This window comes from Ziziphus jujuba, chromosome 11 (assembly GCF_031755915.1).
Source record: "Ziziphus jujuba cultivar Dongzao chromosome 11, ASM3175591v1".
In the NCBI taxonomy this organism is placed as follows: Eukaryota; Viridiplantae; Streptophyta; class Magnoliopsida; order Rosales; family Rhamnaceae; genus Ziziphus; species Ziziphus jujuba.
In genome coordinates, this window is record NC_083389.1 from 16,705,144 (window position 1) to 16,723,301 (window position 18,158).

The 18,158-nt window shown below is 36.3% G+C and overlaps 2 protein-coding genes across 2 annotated transcripts; one reads left to right on the plus strand and one right to left on the minus strand.

Annotated features, from left to right (window-relative positions):
* Nucleotides 1-632: 632 nt before the first annotated feature.
* On the minus strand, nt 633-2,667 carry LOC125419461 (uncharacterized). The gene is made up of 3 exons (XM_048465521.2): nt 2,521-2,667; nt 1,037-1,082; nt 633-958 (listed from the first exon to the last, which is right to left on the minus strand). The coding sequence occupies exons 1-3, from the start codon at nt 2,574-2,576 to the stop codon at nt 788-790; spliced, it is 273 nt and encodes a 90-aa protein (XP_048321478.1). The 5' UTR covers nt 2,577-2,667; the 3' UTR covers nt 633-787.
* A 325-nt stretch (nt 2,668-2,992) lies between these two features.
* On the plus strand, nt 2,993-7,718 carry LOC132800082 (pentatricopeptide repeat-containing protein At4g35850, mitochondrial-like). Its single transcript, XM_060813027.1, has 5 exons — nt 2,993-3,143; nt 3,269-3,407; nt 3,542-3,704; nt 6,941-7,162; nt 7,593-7,718. Exons 1-4 carry the CDS (start codon nt 3,119-3,121, stop codon nt 6,968-6,970), a joined length of 357 nt encoding a protein of 118 aa, XP_060669010.1. The 5' UTR covers nt 2,993-3,118; the 3' UTR covers nt 6,971-7,162; nt 7,593-7,718.
* Nucleotides 7,719-18,158: the final 10,440 nt, after the last annotated feature.

Below are 18,158 nucleotides of genomic sequence, written 5' to 3' on the forward strand. Positions count from 1 at the left end.
TCAAATATCTACCAAAATAGTTAAAAGTATCATGGATGACTATTGATTATTTCCATATCCACTTTATTTATTTGTTGTGTCAAATAATACAAATTAGTGCAAAGTATTCAATTATCTTATCATGAATATCCTAACATTGACATTGGCTTACATGGTAAAAGTATGTTTTTATACTTATTCTTATTTTTAATGGATTTACTTTTTTAGTAAAGGGCCCAAACCCAAGTCCAAGAATGTCTTCCAAATAAATTTTGAATAGGAGCTTTGACCTTTTATAGCTGCAAGGTGTTAATGACCTCCATTATCTCTTCCTAGGATCAAGGTTCGATCAGGTTTAGCATGAGTTTGCAGTCCCCAAATTTATGTTGTTAGAAGCTTCACCAACTTTTAATTAAAATTAAAAGAATAATTAAAACGAAACTAGAAATTGATGGATGGATGAACTTTTCGGTTAACAGTTTCCTGAAAAATAAATCTCATACTGAAGCACAAACACAGTTTCTTATCATATATAAATTCTACAAAATTAATGTAGTAGTACTTAAAGCACTTTGCTCCAACACCAGTCAAAAATGAGGTTATGATTTTATAACCATCACCATTGATGGCCTCATCCTTCATAACAAAATTAATAGCCAATAAAAGATGACTACTTTAAGGAAATCATTTGCAATTTGCTGATTCGAATTGTCAAAATGACAAAAGCTGAAACTATGTGTATCTAAGTTCAGAACTATACATGTGGCATTTGCAACTATATTCAATAAAATCAATGACAGACACGAAACTACCCAGCTAATTCTGCGCGAGTTGGAACTACAGGAACAAAATAATTTCCAAATGGCGAATCGAAGACTCTAAAATTTCCAGTGCAACCCTCTTGTTGTGCTTGTGCAATTGCAAAATTTTTTGCCTGTTGAATCCTATAGTTGATTTTATCAGTCTGGGCAACCAGAACCTGAACATATCAATAAAACAAGATAGCTTAGATACTTAAACCAGCATATATATAAGATAACATAGATAAAGTTCTTACAGATTTTGCTATTCTCTCTCCCTTGCCAGCAGGTGAAGTAGTAATCCTGCCATTAGAAAACACAAAGTCATAAGAAATTCTACAGTCTCGTGTCAAAAAGATATAGTCGTTTCATAACTCTTCCAACCAAATTTAAGCAAAACAAATATGACAAACAAATTTGGGTAGGTAAGTTGGATATTTTCCCCTTATCTCTTAAGGTGGAGGCAATTGAAAATAAAACCAAAAAGATTACGATACATAAAGAACCGGAGGATACAGCCTGGCAAAACAGTAGTCATTACGGGTTTAGTGTGAATTCCCATATATCAGTGTAAGCAGTCTCCAAAAAGTAGTTGCCCGAAAGCTAGTACCCAAGAATCTTTTGTATTGAAGTACTAAAATGCAGTATTCAAGGCGTAGTCTGGGGTATCACTTAACATGTTTAAAGCTTGAGTCCCAATAATTCAAAGAAAAAGAGAACAAGGCTCACGCAAATATGAACATTTTAAACACATAATATATATTTATGCAATAAAAGAAATAATTAATTGAACAGTACATTTAAAAAGAAATGGCAAGTTGTAAGAAGTACAAGTAAATCTCAAACATTTTATGCTTTAGAGCTCAGATGACATGAAACAGAAAAACCCAATTCTGATTTCTTAATGATTTAAGGACAAAGAAAACACATTCAAGGGGAACTGCAATCTCGAACCCTTCAACCTTACTCTTTATCCTGTTTGTCCAAGCATCATCTAACATCATAACGAAACTGGTCTACTAAATTTACTCCATACCCTTATTATTATTTTTTATTTTCTGTGAATCTAAATTTAACTCTCACCACCAATTGTATACAAACACCTCCAAACTCCATAATTGGTTGATAGCCTAAAACTAAAACTAGTTCGGCTTTTAGATTAATGTAATAATTTTGTTGTTTCATATTATTCAAAACCTGGTTTTGGTGCCAAAGTTCCAATGGATTCAACTGAGGTCTGAGCATTTAGGATTGAATAAACTCTCAACAAAATCATAACCCATGATGTACAAATTCATCAAGACTCATCAAGGAAAATAAAGGAATCACCATGACATCACTACAAGCACATAGTTTGAACTCATACCACAAACATCAAATTTATCGGAACAAACTAAAAAAACTAACAGTTTTACTCTTAACAGTCGATTTAACAAGAATCACTATCACCACAAGCACCTGATTTCACACTCATATTAGAAGCAACAAATTTATCAAAATGAAACTAAAAAAATCTAAGACAGAAAGCATTCTTCACAACTCTATATAAGAATTTAGAAACCCAAAAACAAACAGCAAACACAGAATCAACCTTAACCCAAAACTGTTCTTCATATAACTTTTCTATGATGTTAAATTTCAAGAAATTATACCCAATAGGCCACATCTTCAGCTCAGAAAAAAAAAGAAATAAATTCGAGCATTAAAATAAATAAATAAAGAAAAGGGCATCTGGGATTACCCGCTGGAGGGTGCCTGAATCTGATCGATTTTCCTCCTCTTGGGTTCGAGTGCCATGTTTGCCAAGAGCTTCAAGCTGTCCAAATAGGTTCAGACGAAACCACAACTTTGTTTCTGAACCTTCACCTTAAAACAAATTACGATCGGCTATTTTCTTCTGGGTCCAAACCAAACAATAAATGGGCTTGGGGTCTTAATCAGGCCTGTTTACATGTTAATTATAGGGGAATTTGGCCCAATACTCTCATAGGGACAAGGTTAAAGATTTTTGCTCCCTCATTTGATTTTTTTTTTCTACCCCTTCAATTTTTGATAATTCCAAAATACCTTTATATCCAAATTAAATATTTTTATTCTTTTTTTTTTCTATATTTTTTTTCTTTCTTTTCTTCATCCGACTTTTTTCTTCTCCTTATAATCAATATTCAGCCCATTAGGAGCTCTCTGTTTCCTTTCGCATTGGCCGGATTGTAAGCTTGGAGACTGTGTGTTTTGAAGGAAATGGTGAAGAGGCGACTCAGAGAGAAAACTGCAGGGTTTTAGAGAGCCCTAGAAGCAGAAGCAGAAGCAACAGGTAGGCAACAGCGAAGTAGGAAAGCATGAGGCTCATTCGATCAATCACTGGTAATCTTCTCCTCTCCATTTTCAAATTCTTAAGTTTTTCCCCAGACATTTTCTTACTCGTTTCGCTAATAATGAAATAGTTTTTTTTTTAAATAAATAATATATTTTAGATTGTTATAATTTAGGGCAGCGTAATTCACTGCTGCGAGAGGTGGGATGGCGATACTTCAGTTCGATTTCAACAGAGGAATACGCAAGGAGGAACTACGCAAGCAATGTCTCTGAGTATAACACTATTATCGGTTCTCTCACCGCGCAGAGAAGGTAGATTCTAATTTTGATTTTCTTTTTGTGGTTTTGGGATTTTTTTTTTTTTGGGAGAAATTGTGAAAGTTGTGTTTTTTTTTTTTTTTTTTTTTTTTTTTTTTTTTTTTTTTTTAAAATAACGGTGGTGGTAGGCATTTCTTGCTGAGAGATGTGTATGATGATATGATGCTGGATGGAGTACAGCCAACTAGGGATACATTCCATTCTCTCATCGTTGGAACCATGAAAAGCTCTTGCTTGCAGGACGCTTTCTACTTTTCTGACCAAATGAAATCCATGGGTTTGGTCCCTGATGTATGTATTTGTATATATATGCTTTTTCTTTTCTTTTTTTTTTTTTCGTTTTTGTTTTTTTTCACATGGATTTGCATTAATTCTTATCTGCTGACTATTAGATTCTTTCAAGATTGGAAATTTTGTATAAAGTTACTTTGTGTTTTTTTTTTCTTTTTTTTTTCCCTAGCTATTACAATGTCAGGACCCGTCCAAAGTTCCCCACCGGAACCCTAGACAAGCCCTGATCCCAGGGAAACCCTACCGGACCCTTCTGTGGAAGATCCGGCAGAACCTCCCCTAAGGGATGGACTTACCACAAAATTCCTTGCACTGAAAACACACTTCTATAATTGTCCCCTTATTTCTCCCACAGTACTACAAACTGGTTCCACAAATTTCAGCACCCAAAATAAAATACAGTAAACCAGTGCAATACAAATACATAAGTGTTCCATACAGTATACAGAGCTTTATGAAATACTACAAGGTATACAATACAGCAAGAGTGAAAGAAATATTACAACTGCAGTAAAAGAAGAACAAGGTACTGCTCGAACAAATACAGCGAGGAAGATCAAGTCCGCTCCGAGTGAACACCGACAACCTGGTACCTAGAGGAACGGAATTTAAGAGTGTGAGATGCTAATCATCTCAGTGAGCGACCCTACTACTCTACACTATAATACCACGGTAATAGGTATATAAATAATAATTATTTGAAAATAATATTTTCTCTCAAAACCCTTACAATTCTCTTAGTTGGAAAGGTTCCCCTTTTAAAACATTTTCACAAAACCCTTATTCATATTCCCCAAAAACCAAGACATCAAATGAGTATCCGATCAGTAATAAATAAATTTTTAATTCCAATACAGCTTTAAAACATTTTATTTTTAAAACACAGTTCCAAAAATCAGTTGATGCACCCACTATATACCAGTGGCGCCAACAGTACCCAGCATCCCAAGGTACCGCCAGACAGGAGGTTATAGAGAGAAACCGGCATACGGTCGCGTGGCGTCCCACTGCGCCGCTGCTAACCTGGTGTCCCGGCCAAAGGGGGGTGGCCACCCTCTCCGATGGCATCCACAGGACACCCTCATAATATCACCTGCGCGCTACTCACATCCACCTGCGCGCTAATCATATCCGTGTGCATAATATCCATATCACATATACCATATCACATAATCAGAACACCAGTACGTGCACGGTGCGTCTAAAAATCATAAAATCCATAAATTTAAATTATAAAACAAATTTCACATTTTTTTTCATAAACATAGTGGGCATAATCCATCCGCTTGAACCGGGAAATTCTCCACAATTTCTTTATAATTAATACCATAAATTCCATGATTTTCAAATCCACCAACTTCCAAATCCATCAATTTAAATATCCACAGTTTTCCAAGCATAAATAATTCTCGAAATATCATAATCAAATCTCATAAAATTCCATGGGCATATTTTATAAAAATTGAAATCACCAACATAACCAAATATTTTCTTGAAATATTTGAAAATCAAATCGTGCCCAATTTACCATTAAAACCACACCAATTTCAAAATCCTCAAATCCATAAAATAATTTCACATGGCGTAATTTTGTAAAATACGCATTTTCTTAAATCCAATAAATTCATAAATAATTCCACAATAAATTGAATAAATATTTGGCACATAGAATTTAAATTCCAAATATTTAAATCACACACATAATATATTCATCAATTAAATTCCCCAAAATTAATTTGAAGGTGGGTCACTCACCTTGTGCACGTATCTCAATCAAGATCTTCCACAGGATCGACTCCGTTACTCGCACGTGCACCTAAAACATCCACAGTACCAAACCACAAATATTAATATTTTATTCGGGTAATCCCCAAATGGGTACCCGGGGAGCGAACACCAACGATAACTAAAATTTACGAATTATATACCGAATTGAAGCTCGAGTGATGCTAATCACAGATCCGGTCTTAATTTCCGATGATCGTACTCGACGGGGTCGGAATTTTATCGGGAAGCTTTTCGGATTTCGGCTCCGCAATTCTCCCAAACCGTCACGAATTGGCGGAAACGGATGCCGGATTCGGGTTCAGGAGGTCGAACACAGCGGACTGGAGCTGGCCGGAATTTTCGGGTACTCGCTGGAACAGTGTTTTCCGGCAAGCCGCCGCGGTCACCGGCAACCTTCGCCGGCGGCGGCGCGTGCGGTGGTCGTTGGCTGTGAAATTTTGCAGTCTTGTAGATCTTCATGAGAGAAACCCAACGGGACCGGCGGTGAGCAAAACGGAGGTCGGACGGCGGAGAAATCTCGGTTTGAAGATTTCCGACCCCTCGTCGGAAAATGCTCCGATCCCGGCGCGTCGGTGGTCCGATGGCTGTGATTTTTCGTGGGTAGGCCGGACTTGAGGAGAGGATGATGGGTGTATGGCATGTGTACTGTATATCAGCCGGAATAGTGCCGATTCGCGGTGGCCGGCGGTGGAGGGGGAAAAATCGCCGCCAAACTTCGGACGTCCAATCCGGGCGCGTCCGGCGGCCGTTCGCCGTGAAATTTGGAGGTTTTGCCGGAAATGAGATGGGCAATCTGGATGGCCGGCGCGTGGACAGTAACTAGGCCGGAAAACGTGAAAATGACCGACGGCCGGTGACTCTCTCTCTCTCTCCTCTCTCTCTTTCTCTCTCCTCTCTCTCTTTCTCTCTCTTCCCCGAGTGTTTTAACAAATAAAACCCCTGTGTGATACTGTTCATGCCACGTGGACCAATCAGAAGCTGACACGTGGCATTACTGTGCACTTAAGTCAGATATATTAAAATAATACGGTACCCGGCGAATTTCAAACGTCCGTAACTTTTTAACCAAATGTCCGATTTAAGCGTGCCGCTAGTCTATGAACTCGTATCGACGAGTAATTTACAACCATACAAGAGTCAACTCAAAATTACATCACAAGCAAAAGTCAACTCCCGGCACCTTTTAGACAGTTTACACTTCAACTTGTTTTGCCCATAACTTTCAAACCGTAGCTCCGTTTCTAACGTGCTACTAGTCTACAAACTCAGGGCGTCACACACTTTGCCACGGTACCTTGGTCAACTCGAAATTCCCACCGAATCAAAAAGTCAACTTTTGACCCCTTCGGTCAACAGTCAACGGTCAACGGTCAACCTCGGTCAACGTGCACGGATTCCGGTGCGATTCGGGACGGGGTGTTACAACAATGTATTGCTTTATGTTATAGGTTACTTTATACAACATTTTAGTTTCTTGATGTAGTGCAGATGAACTCTGTCACTGTTGACTCGAGGCCAAAGTGCTTGGTTGGTATTATTTTTTATGGTTACCCTTCTTATTCTAGAATGTATGCAGAAGAAACAAGTTACTACTTTTTCTCTAGGTGATTGATGAAATAGATGGAGCTCTTAGTGATGGCAAAGGTGCTGTGGAGGTTATTCTAAAGATGGTAATTGTGTGTTTTATATTATTATTATTTTTTTGGGTCATGTGTGTTTTCCATTATTGAATGCTGCTTATTTATTAAATTTAATTGTCTACACGCTTATTTGTGTTTTAATATAATTGTAGTTATAGTTATTTTATTACTATAATTGCTGTTGGTGATTAAATATAACTGCTTTCGTTGTTATCAGTTATTGTTGTCATGTATAATTCTTGTTTTCCTTAATGTTTAATGCAAACTGTCAGTTATTGCATTTACTTCACTATCAACATGAGAATCATAAGGGAAATTTACTGTTTAAACTCCGTGGTTGCACATTCTATACGTTAACAGAAACCTCCATTTCTACTGAGGGTAATATATTCAGCTATGGTGGTTTTTATTTCCCAGTGCTCATTATATTTTTCACTTTTATTTTATGTTGTTCATATAGGTTTCTGCAGATAAGAAGTCTGATACAGGGAAGGAGAATTTTCCTTATGAAGAAAATCACGAAAGTACATAGAAAGTTTATCATTCATATGGAGTTTCCTTTTCATGATTCCTTGGAAAATGGTACTTAGAAAGTTTATCATTCATATGGAGTTTCCTTTTCATGATTCTTTTCATGTAAACTAGATAGTATTTTTTGCTTATTGACAACTACTTGCTTTCTGCAGGGTTCATATATTTGTTCAACCAATAGTTAATCGTGTTGTTAGCAGGTGATTGTTGACTACCATGGTTGATGTTTAATTGCTGTGACAATTTCAAGCCTTTCCGTTTCTGATTTCATCTGTTTTATAGACATTTTAGATACTTTGTTGCTTTCATGATTTCTGAAATTTCCTTAGAATTTCTGATATGAAGTCAGTGAATGGAAATAGGATCTTTAGAAGGAAGACTTAATTATTTTGATTATCCAATTCAATCTTCGGGACAACATATCCACTTGCATACTTACTACTTACAAGACAGTTTGATAATGACTCGCTTTGTGATATTTTTCTTCCTTTGTTGATGTCTAGGCCAATAATTCTACTCTTCACAGTTTGCATATAGCATTTATCGCATATGAGGACTGCTAAGGTCTTCAATTCTCATTATATTTATTTAAAATTTTTTTGAGGGAATCCCTTATTTTATTAAATCAGAGATGCTTTTTTGTCAAGTATTAAAAAAATTTAGTCATTTTTTTCGGTTGAGATTTAAAACAAAATGCTTTTGTAATTTTCCTTAATTATTTACAATAATTATTTTTTTTGAAACTTGTGTGCTAAATATTATAACTAACTATAAATATTTCGTTTGATTTCATCCAGGTATCAAATCGGTCTCCGTTTTAGTGGAGGTGCCCCATATGCTTTTAATGCTGTCACTAAAGTTTGGCATTATACCAATTGTGGTGCCAGTTGGTGTTCGAGATTTTGACATTGATGGGGAACATTGGGTCAATTTGGGATTGAGACCAACAGAGACTTTTGTAGGAGCTGTAATATTCTCTAGGAGCTGTAATATTCTCTAGTTTTTATTCATAAAACACTTGTACAATTTTCTCTTGCTAATTCAGATTTTGTTTTTAGTTTTTGTACATGATTCTCGTGTCAATATGATGTGTAAGGATCCAATTTCATTATTAAATTCTCCATATTATTTGATATGGGGAAAAGCAATAAATAAGAAGGATGATAATTTAAATGGATGGTAATTGAGTTCTTAAATATTGGCTCTCTAGTTTCTAACCATTAGAACTTGTTTGAATGGTATGCATTGAAATGTAGTTAGTTTTAGATTGTAAAATGTGATTCCCAGCTTGCAAGCTTCTTCCAATCACTTTTACATGAATGGCTCCATGGTAGTATGTCCAAATGAAAGTTGTTAGGAGGGAATTAATTGTGCACTTGTGGAAACTATTTAAATAAATGGATATGAAAGTGTAAAATAAATGTAACAGTTTCCCATTTCTCATATACCCTCATTTCTCATTAACTGTTGAATAAAGTGGAAAATATTAAAACAATTTTTTTTACCATCTCTTATTTCTCATCTACCCTCATTAACTTCTATCCCTCTCTCTTACTCTCCCTGCTACTACATTAAATGAATACTGTGTGTCTTCCTCTCTCTTTCTCTTTTGTTGGTTATGTACCTTTCAACCTTTCTTTGCATTGACGAACATTGCAGAAAACACAATACCACCTTCAGCTCAGTTCACTCTCCCTGCATACCCCCAACCTTTTGTGATAACAACACGACTAAAAATCTTCATTGTGGAGCCCATACACTTCAAAAGGGTGTAATTAAATTGTACATTTCTGCGGATCAGAGTTAAAGATTACCTGGTATGTGGATATATATATATAAATATGTGTACAGATATGTATACATTTTTCCCTTATATTGCATTCATTGTTTGTCACGTTTTGACATGATATATAAGTGCAAGTTCTATGTTGGTGCTATTTTATGTAAAACAATCCATAAATGGTTTGGAAATTTCCATTTGAAAATTACAACCTTTGTTTGTTACATACGGTCCATCAGTAATTATGAAACACTTGTTTGTTGGAAAATTTAACGGCGGTTCCATCGGAATAGTTAATTTTTCCATTTTCTAAAAGCAAACCGATTGGACAATCGAATTTGTCCACTTCTCTAATGTTATTGTAAACGAATGACATGCTAAATGTAACTATATTTATGATGTTTAACAAAATAATCCACAGAACACCACATTGTCAACATTGCATCCATTCAAGCTAATGTTATGTTATGATTTAGCACATGTGCCATAGATTTGACATCTTAATCTACTTGATCCACTATGTCTGTCAAGAGTAGCTATTCTACTAGGTGTTAATATGCAACATTTAAACAGCATTTGTACTCATTTACATAAAATGCATTTGTATTTTATCTTTACTCATTTACTGAAAATGCATTTGTATTTGTATTTAAAATGCTATTCTACTCATTTGCATTTAAAATGCTATTCCACTAGGTGTTAATAATATAATTGTTTGGTTTATTTTCTGTACTCATTTACTGAAAATGCATTTGTATTTTTTCATTACTTTTGCTTCAGGATTATAGTTAAACCTTCCAGCAAAGATTCTACGATTGCAATTATTTTTAGTCATACGACCTCACGAATTACCACAAGCTTGTGACAAGTAGATACTTAGTATGTTTTGAATTGGTAAACCCTTTTGTGCTGAATGTCACAAATTTCAGTTTTACTGTTCTACGATGGAACATGGAGTGTATGTTCTGAAGGTACCTGGAGATACCAACGTCAAAGAACGAAGATTATATGTATCAAAAGGATTTGCACGTTGGCAGAACTTAAAGATGTTGTCTACAACACTCTTAACTTAGATTCTACACAACATCAATTAATCTTCAAGTTCATATACCATGTGTGCTTGTCATGTGAGCCGTACGTTGTGGAAAATGATGAAGACCTACAAAGTTTTATAGAAGAGTATAGTTCACACAGACCTCAAGACAGATCTCCACTTATTGTTGATGTGTTATCCAGGGTTCCACAGAGTATTAATATTGCTGGATGTGTTATGAATAGGATACCTACAAGTTCAGGATTGATGACTATTGCCCCACTATTTGCAGTTCTCGAGACAGCTACTTGTACCTTTGATGCTGACATGCAATCCCCAGCGATCGAACTTCATGTGCCGAAAACTCAACCTGGATTCTCTGAAAATCAAATTTGTGAAAACAATGTGCAATCTGTGGAATATGATCATGATAATGAGCGCTTCGACATTAATGATATGAATGAATATCGTGGACATGATTATGATCAAGATGAACAATTGGAGGTGTGGCGAATGCGTGCTACCAAACTACATGGTAATAATACAGAGGCCTTCATGATTAGGGCCTTCAAGGATGAGCATATTTGCTCTTTAAATATCATGAAAAGGGATCATCGTCAAGCAACAAGTTCAGTTATCGGAGACATCATCCAGCCAACGTTTAATGGGATTTCAAGCCAATACAAACCTCGAGATATCGTGCATGACATTCGCTCTAATTACGGAGTAAACATAAGCTACAACAAAGCATGGGCCGCTAAGGAAGTTGCACTATCAGGTTTGTGGGGCACGCTAGAAGATTCATATGCAAAACTTCCTCTATGGAGTCACGTTTTGAAGAGCAAAAATCCGGGCACGTTTACTCAAATTGAAACTGACCATCAAAACAAATTTTTATATTTTTTCATGGCACTTGGAGCTAGCATTAGAGGGTTTCAGCATATGCGGAGAGTCGTAGCTGTCGATGGAACTACACTGAAGAATAGATATAGAGGTTTGTTATATATTGCATCATGTTTGGATGGGAACAATCAAATTTATCCACTTGCTTATGGAATAGGCCCTGGGGAGACGGATGCGGCTTACACATGGTCTTTTAAGAGCTTTAAAGAAGCGTTTGGGGATGATCCGAATATAGCTTTTATATCGGATAGACACAAAAGCATTGCAAAAGCAATACTACAGTTTTCCTTAATAATCACCATGGCCACTGCACATATCATCTTGGTACAAATTTACGTGCTAAGAAGTTTAAAGGTAATATTAATACAATTATATCAACTTTTAATGATGCAGCTAGAGCATATATTGTTGAGGATTTTGATAAGGCCATGCAACTTTTAGAAGGGGTTAGTATTGAAGCTGTACAATATCTCAAGGATGTAAGTCCTTCAAAATGGGCTAGATCACATTTTCCAGACAATAGACACAACATAATGACAACTAACATTGCGGAGAGTATGAACTCTATGCTTATTGATGCTAGGGATAAACCTATTTTGCCATTACTAGATCACATTCGTGATGTCTTGCAAAGGTGGTGGTATGAACGTCGAACTAACGCAGCTGCAATGCAAACTCCTATTACTAATTGGTTGGAAAAAATCATGCAAGAGCGCTCAAATAATGGCAGAGGCTTACGTGTTATGCCAATGAACTTATATGAGTTTCAAGTTGTTGGCCATGGCATGTTCGTTGGAGTTGTTAACTTAGAAAATAAGACGTGCTTATGCAAGGAATTTGACATTGATGGATTTCCTTGTGTCCATGCAATTGCAGCATGTAAGCATCGACATATTTCTCCATATTTCCTTTGCTCGGTGCATTACTCAGTTGACTCACTCCCTTATGCATATTCGGAAACCATATATCCACTTGGAGATAAATATCAATGGCATGCTCCATATGATGTCATAAACCAGATTGTACTTCCACCTCAAATTGGCAAACAGTCAGGAAGACTGAGAAAGAAGAGGATTCAATCTCAAGGAAAGGAGCATCATCAGTATAGATGCGGGAGGTGCAAACAAGTTGGTCACAGCAGCCAATCATGCTCCGCCACCGTACCTCTTGATAGCACTACCAACCAACAGCACCACTGAACTGAGGGCCCATCAATCGTGTGATGCTATATTTAGACAATGGGGCCATGTTATGCGGTATGCATGTGTATGCAATGTAGTTAGGAATGCAATTAGTTGCTCAACCGCGTAACATGTGTTTTGGCATAATAGACGTTGGTTTTATGTGTTCTATTGTTGTCAAATTCATCTGTCGTATTGTTTTGATAACATATCATTCCCTGTTCAGTTTTTGGTTCAGTTGTTTGTATGTTTCTGGGTATTGCACGGATGATATTACTGCCCAATGGTAATGACCGATACATCGTTGGTAATTGACATTTGTACACCGTAGTAAAAGAATCACCACAATTCTGTCCGACAACTTCAATCATGTGTGTTCCAACCAATAACATGCTAAATGTAGCATTATTAATGATAAATTCTGACAAAGTAAGCGATCAAACGGCATTAAACAATGACAACGTTCAATTTGTTTTTGCTTCAAAAATTACCGAAGGTTTCGTCGGTAATTACCGAAACCCCTATGACAATCACATTTTACCAATTTTTTGGGCCCCACAAGTCCCATAATGTGTGTTAAATGAAAAAACATGCAAAATATGAATTCTAAAATTACCCTCCTAGAATTGCTTAAAAATTTCTCAAATTGGCCAAAAAAATACGATAATTGTAGACCTTCGGTAATTCCCGATGAAACCCTCGGTAACCAACATGTACCCTCTGGAAATATTACCGTAGGTGTCATCAGTAATTACCAAAACTCCAGTGGTAATCACATTTTACAAATGTTATGGACCCCACAAGTCCCATAATGTGTGTTAAATGCAAAAACATGCAAAATATAGATTCTAAAATTATCCTAAGGAGAGAAAATCCCAAAATTGCTTAAAAATTTCTCAAATTGGCCAAAAAAATACGATGACTGTAGTCCTTCGGTAATTGCCAATGAAACCTTCGGTAACCAACATATACTCTCTGGAAAAATTACCGAAGGTTTCGTAGGTAATTACCGAAACCCCTATGGCAATCACATTTTACCAATTTTTTGGGCCCCATAAGTCCCCTTACGTGTGTTAAATGAAAAAACATGCAACATATGGATTCTAAAATTATCCTAAGGAGAGAAAATCCTAGAATTGCTAAAAAATTTCTCAAATTGGCCAAAAAAATACGATGACTGTAGACCTTCGGTAATTCCCGATGAAACCCTCGGCAACCAACATATACTCTCTGGAAAAATTACTGAAGGTTTCGTCGGTAATTACTGAAACCCCTATGACAATCACATTTTACCAATTTTTTGGGCCCCACAAGTCTCCTTACGTGTGTTAAATAAAAAAACATGCAACATTTGTATTCTAAAATTATCCTAAGGAGAGAAAATCCTAGAATTGCTTAAAAGTTTCTCAAATTGGCCAAAAAAATACGATGACTGTAGACATTCGGTAATTCCCGATGAAAGCGTCGCTAACCAACATATACCCTCTGGAAAAGTTACCGAAGGTTTCATCGGGAATTACCGAATGTCTACAGTCATCGTATTTTTTTGGCCTGTTTGAAAATTTTTTAAGCAATTTTGGGATTTTCTCTCCTTAGGATAATTTTACAATCCATATGTTGCATGGTTTTTCATTTAACACACGTAAGGGGACTTGTGGGGCCCAAAAAATTGGTAAAATGTGATTACCATAGGGGTTTCGGTAATTACAGATGAAACCTTCGATAATTTTTCTAGAGGGTATATGTTGGTTACCAAGGGTTGCATCGGGAATTACCGAAGGTCTACAGTCATCGTATTTTTTTGGCCAATTTGAGAAATTTTTAAGCAATTTTGGGATTTTCTCTCCTTAGGATAATTTTAGAATCCATATTTTGCATGCTTTTGCATTTAACACACATAATGGGACTTGTAGGGCCCAAAAAATTGGTAAAATGTGATTACCATAGGGGTTTCGATAATTACCAACGAAATCTTCGATAATTTTTCCAGAGGGTATATGTTGGTTACCAAGGGTTTCATTGAGAATTACCGAAGGTCTACAATCATCGTATTTTTTTGGCCAATTTGAGAAATTTTTAAGCAATTCTAGGATTTTCTCTCTTTAGGATAATTTTAGAATACAAATGTTGCATGTTTTTTTATTTAACACACGTAAGGAGACTTGTGGGGCCCAAAAAATTGGTAAAATGTGATTGTCATAGGGGTTTCAGTAATTACCGACGAAACCTTCGGTAATTTTTCCAGAGAGTATATGTTGGTTGCCGAAAGTTTTATCAGTAATTACCGAAGGTCTACAGTAATTGTATTTTTTTGGCCAATTTGAGAGCTTTTTAAGCAATTTTGGGATTTTCTTTCATTACGATCATTTGATAATCCATATGTTGCATGTTTTTTCATTTAACACGTAAGGGGACTTGTAGGGCCCAAAAAATTGGTAAAATGTGATTGCCATAGGGGTTTCAGTAATTACCGACGAAACCTTTGGTAATTTTTCCGAAGAGTATATGTTGGTTACCGAAGGTTTCATCGGGAATTACCGAAGGTCTACAGTCATCGTATTTTTTTGGCCAATTTAAGAGCTTTTTAAGCAATTTTGGGATTTTCTCTCATTACAATCATTTGATAATCCATATGTTGCATGTTTTTTCATTTAACACGTAAGGGGACTTGTGGGGCCCAAAAAATTGGTAAAATGTGATTACCATAGGGGTTTCAGTAATTACTGATGAAACCGACGGTAATTAAATATTTTTTCCAATTGGAGAACATTTTTGGAACATTTGGGGGCATTAATGAATGTATAATTTGCATGTTATTGCCGGAAACACCCCATTAGCTGAGTATTTGGAGAAAAAAAAATGTTAATTCATATTACCAAAAGTGTTTCTGTAATTACTGATGGTGAATCGAGAATTATTGATGCACCATCGGTAATCATCTTTGCTTTAATTTTTACCACAATCGAGGGTCTTCTTTTCTCTTTTTTTTTTTTTTCAACGGTTATCATTACTAAAGATAGGTTCAGCATATTAAGATAACATTAGTATAGAGTGTCATAACATTAAACATACGATCTACATTGAAAGTTTATTAAAGTACAAATCAACAGCATATTTTTTCCTAAAAAACATAATGTCTTGCGGGCCAAATGAAGGATTCTCTTCACTACTCTTGTATTCAATAAATTTCAAAGTGTAGATGCCACAATCACCCCTGCAGAATAGCATTAATGATTAGCATTAATGAAAACCAACCACGTGTATTTCCACACGTAACCACAATAAAACAGCAGCAATAGAAGTTGTTTGAAATGACAACACATTCATACCCATTATCTTGGCGGGGTGCATCTTTGATCATGGTCATCGTGAATGGATCTAAAGTGGGAGACATGTCCAGATTCTTCTCGTAATATCCCCCATCCCTTAATAGGTAAGGCAGCATATATGTAAGGCATTTCGCATTATTCAACTCTTTATTCTGGACATATTTATTTTCCATATTTGGATCGTATAAATCAATATGTCAGGCCTTCAAGTCCACACATGCTGCCAACCAATGCGCGCCTCCATTGTTGACAGGGATGTACACCTGCAAATTAGAACATAACCTCATTATCCACAAAATGGGAAACTTAGTGAGAAATTTTTTAAATATATGTAGGGACTTACATAATCACATATCTGCCACGGCACGCTAGGTTTGGGCGACTTCCCATGCACATAGCTACAAAGGGTCGCATCACATGAATATGTGCTATGAGATGCCCTCCATATGGGATAACACCTTTTGATGGATGACTGCCAAATAATGAAATATATACAATATAAAATATCATCAATATAACATTAAGCAACGCAGTAACATCCCATCATCTTACCCAAAATAACACGTCTAATATGGCACAGGTGTTGGTGAACATCTTCTCATTCTTAAACCGCCTTTTTCGTATGAAATACAAAATAGTGTCAATATGATGCAAAACCACATTAAAGGAAATAAGTAACAAGTGCGAGGTGATAAATAAAACATCATTCCAAATGTAGGAACACAATGATTTTACATGAACATAAAGCATATAACTTACATCGGAATTCAACCATCCTTCAGAGGTAAATAGCTCAGCAAAACATTTCTTTCCCACCGTCATATAAGATGTACACACGGTTGCTTCCTTCGGTGCCACCCTATACCACTCATCGAACACCCTCTCCTTCAATGCATCAATATGTCGATTAAGATTAAATTTGACCTTCTTTTTACACGGGTCGGTGTAAGGAGAGATGACATGATGTGACTGGTGGTAAACTCTACCGAATCGGCTTGTATCACCAACGTTATGCGTCCAATCTTCCACCTCAATCTCAGCTGATTGGTCATGATGTGGACTGTCAGCTGAAGCACCGATATCCCACTCGAAATGCAAAGGCCGATATGGCACCAAAGCCCAGGAATCCTCCACATAGGGTCCTTCAGGTACGATAGGCTTAAACGGTGTAGTACAATCATCATCCTCCTTCCTACCATTGGAACCATCTATGGGTGCATCAAATTCTTCGGCTTGCTCTCCAAATGATGGTGCCACAGGGGATGATGGTCGAACCGAAGATGACGGTGAATGGCTATGCATATGATGTTTGGCCTGCAAAACACAATGGTTATTTTGCAGTTCCCAAACTCTAACAACAAATAATTGCTGAATTACAATATATAATTTAATAATGCTGAAACACTAAAGTATACTAAGTTGTCTAAATGATACCTGATGCTTTTGTTGGTCAATAACAGAACTAAGCATCTTCCTTAGTGCTGCCATCTCTTTATTTAATTTATCAAATTTTGCCTCCAAGCAAGCAAGCTAATCAATATCAATATCCAAAACATAAGTCAACATATATTAGTACAACATATGAAATACAAATTTGCGTGCAAGTAACAATTGCATACCCTGAAATTAGCATTTGGAGGGCCACTAGAATGCTCCTCAGCTTTGGACGCATCTTTAGCGCCAACTATTGGTGCTACAAGTGGAGGTGACGTGTAGCGAACTTCATGTATGTTAACTGCTATTGTTCGCCAGTAATCCATAGTCTTCTCCTCATCGGTAGCATCTAACCTCCAGTGCACATCATACTACATGAAATGAAGAAAGGAAAAAAAAAAGTAAATTTGGAACTTGACTATGGTAATGTAACTTGAATGTAGTCGTACCATGTAGTCTAAAAAAAATTTGCCTTACATTGCTATTTGAGGTGAACCAATTATGGACAGCAAAATGGTTCGGTTGACTTGAAGCATGCCATCCAAGGATCCACCAAAATCAGGGATTGCTTCAAACCCCCACAACTACAAAATATAAGTTATAGGTTATTAAATATAATTTTTAAGTAAATGCTAAATGTATTAAATATATTACCGTACCTAAAACGCCAATGGAAAACCTTTTAGGTCATAATACTGTGATTTATTCTTTACTACACGTCCTCTATGCTGGAATGCATTGTGGAATGAGTTGATCGTCTCCTTGTAGCTGAGAATGCCCCAAGGGTAGCAATTAAATACCTCGATATCAGCAACCAAATCAATGAATTTTCTAT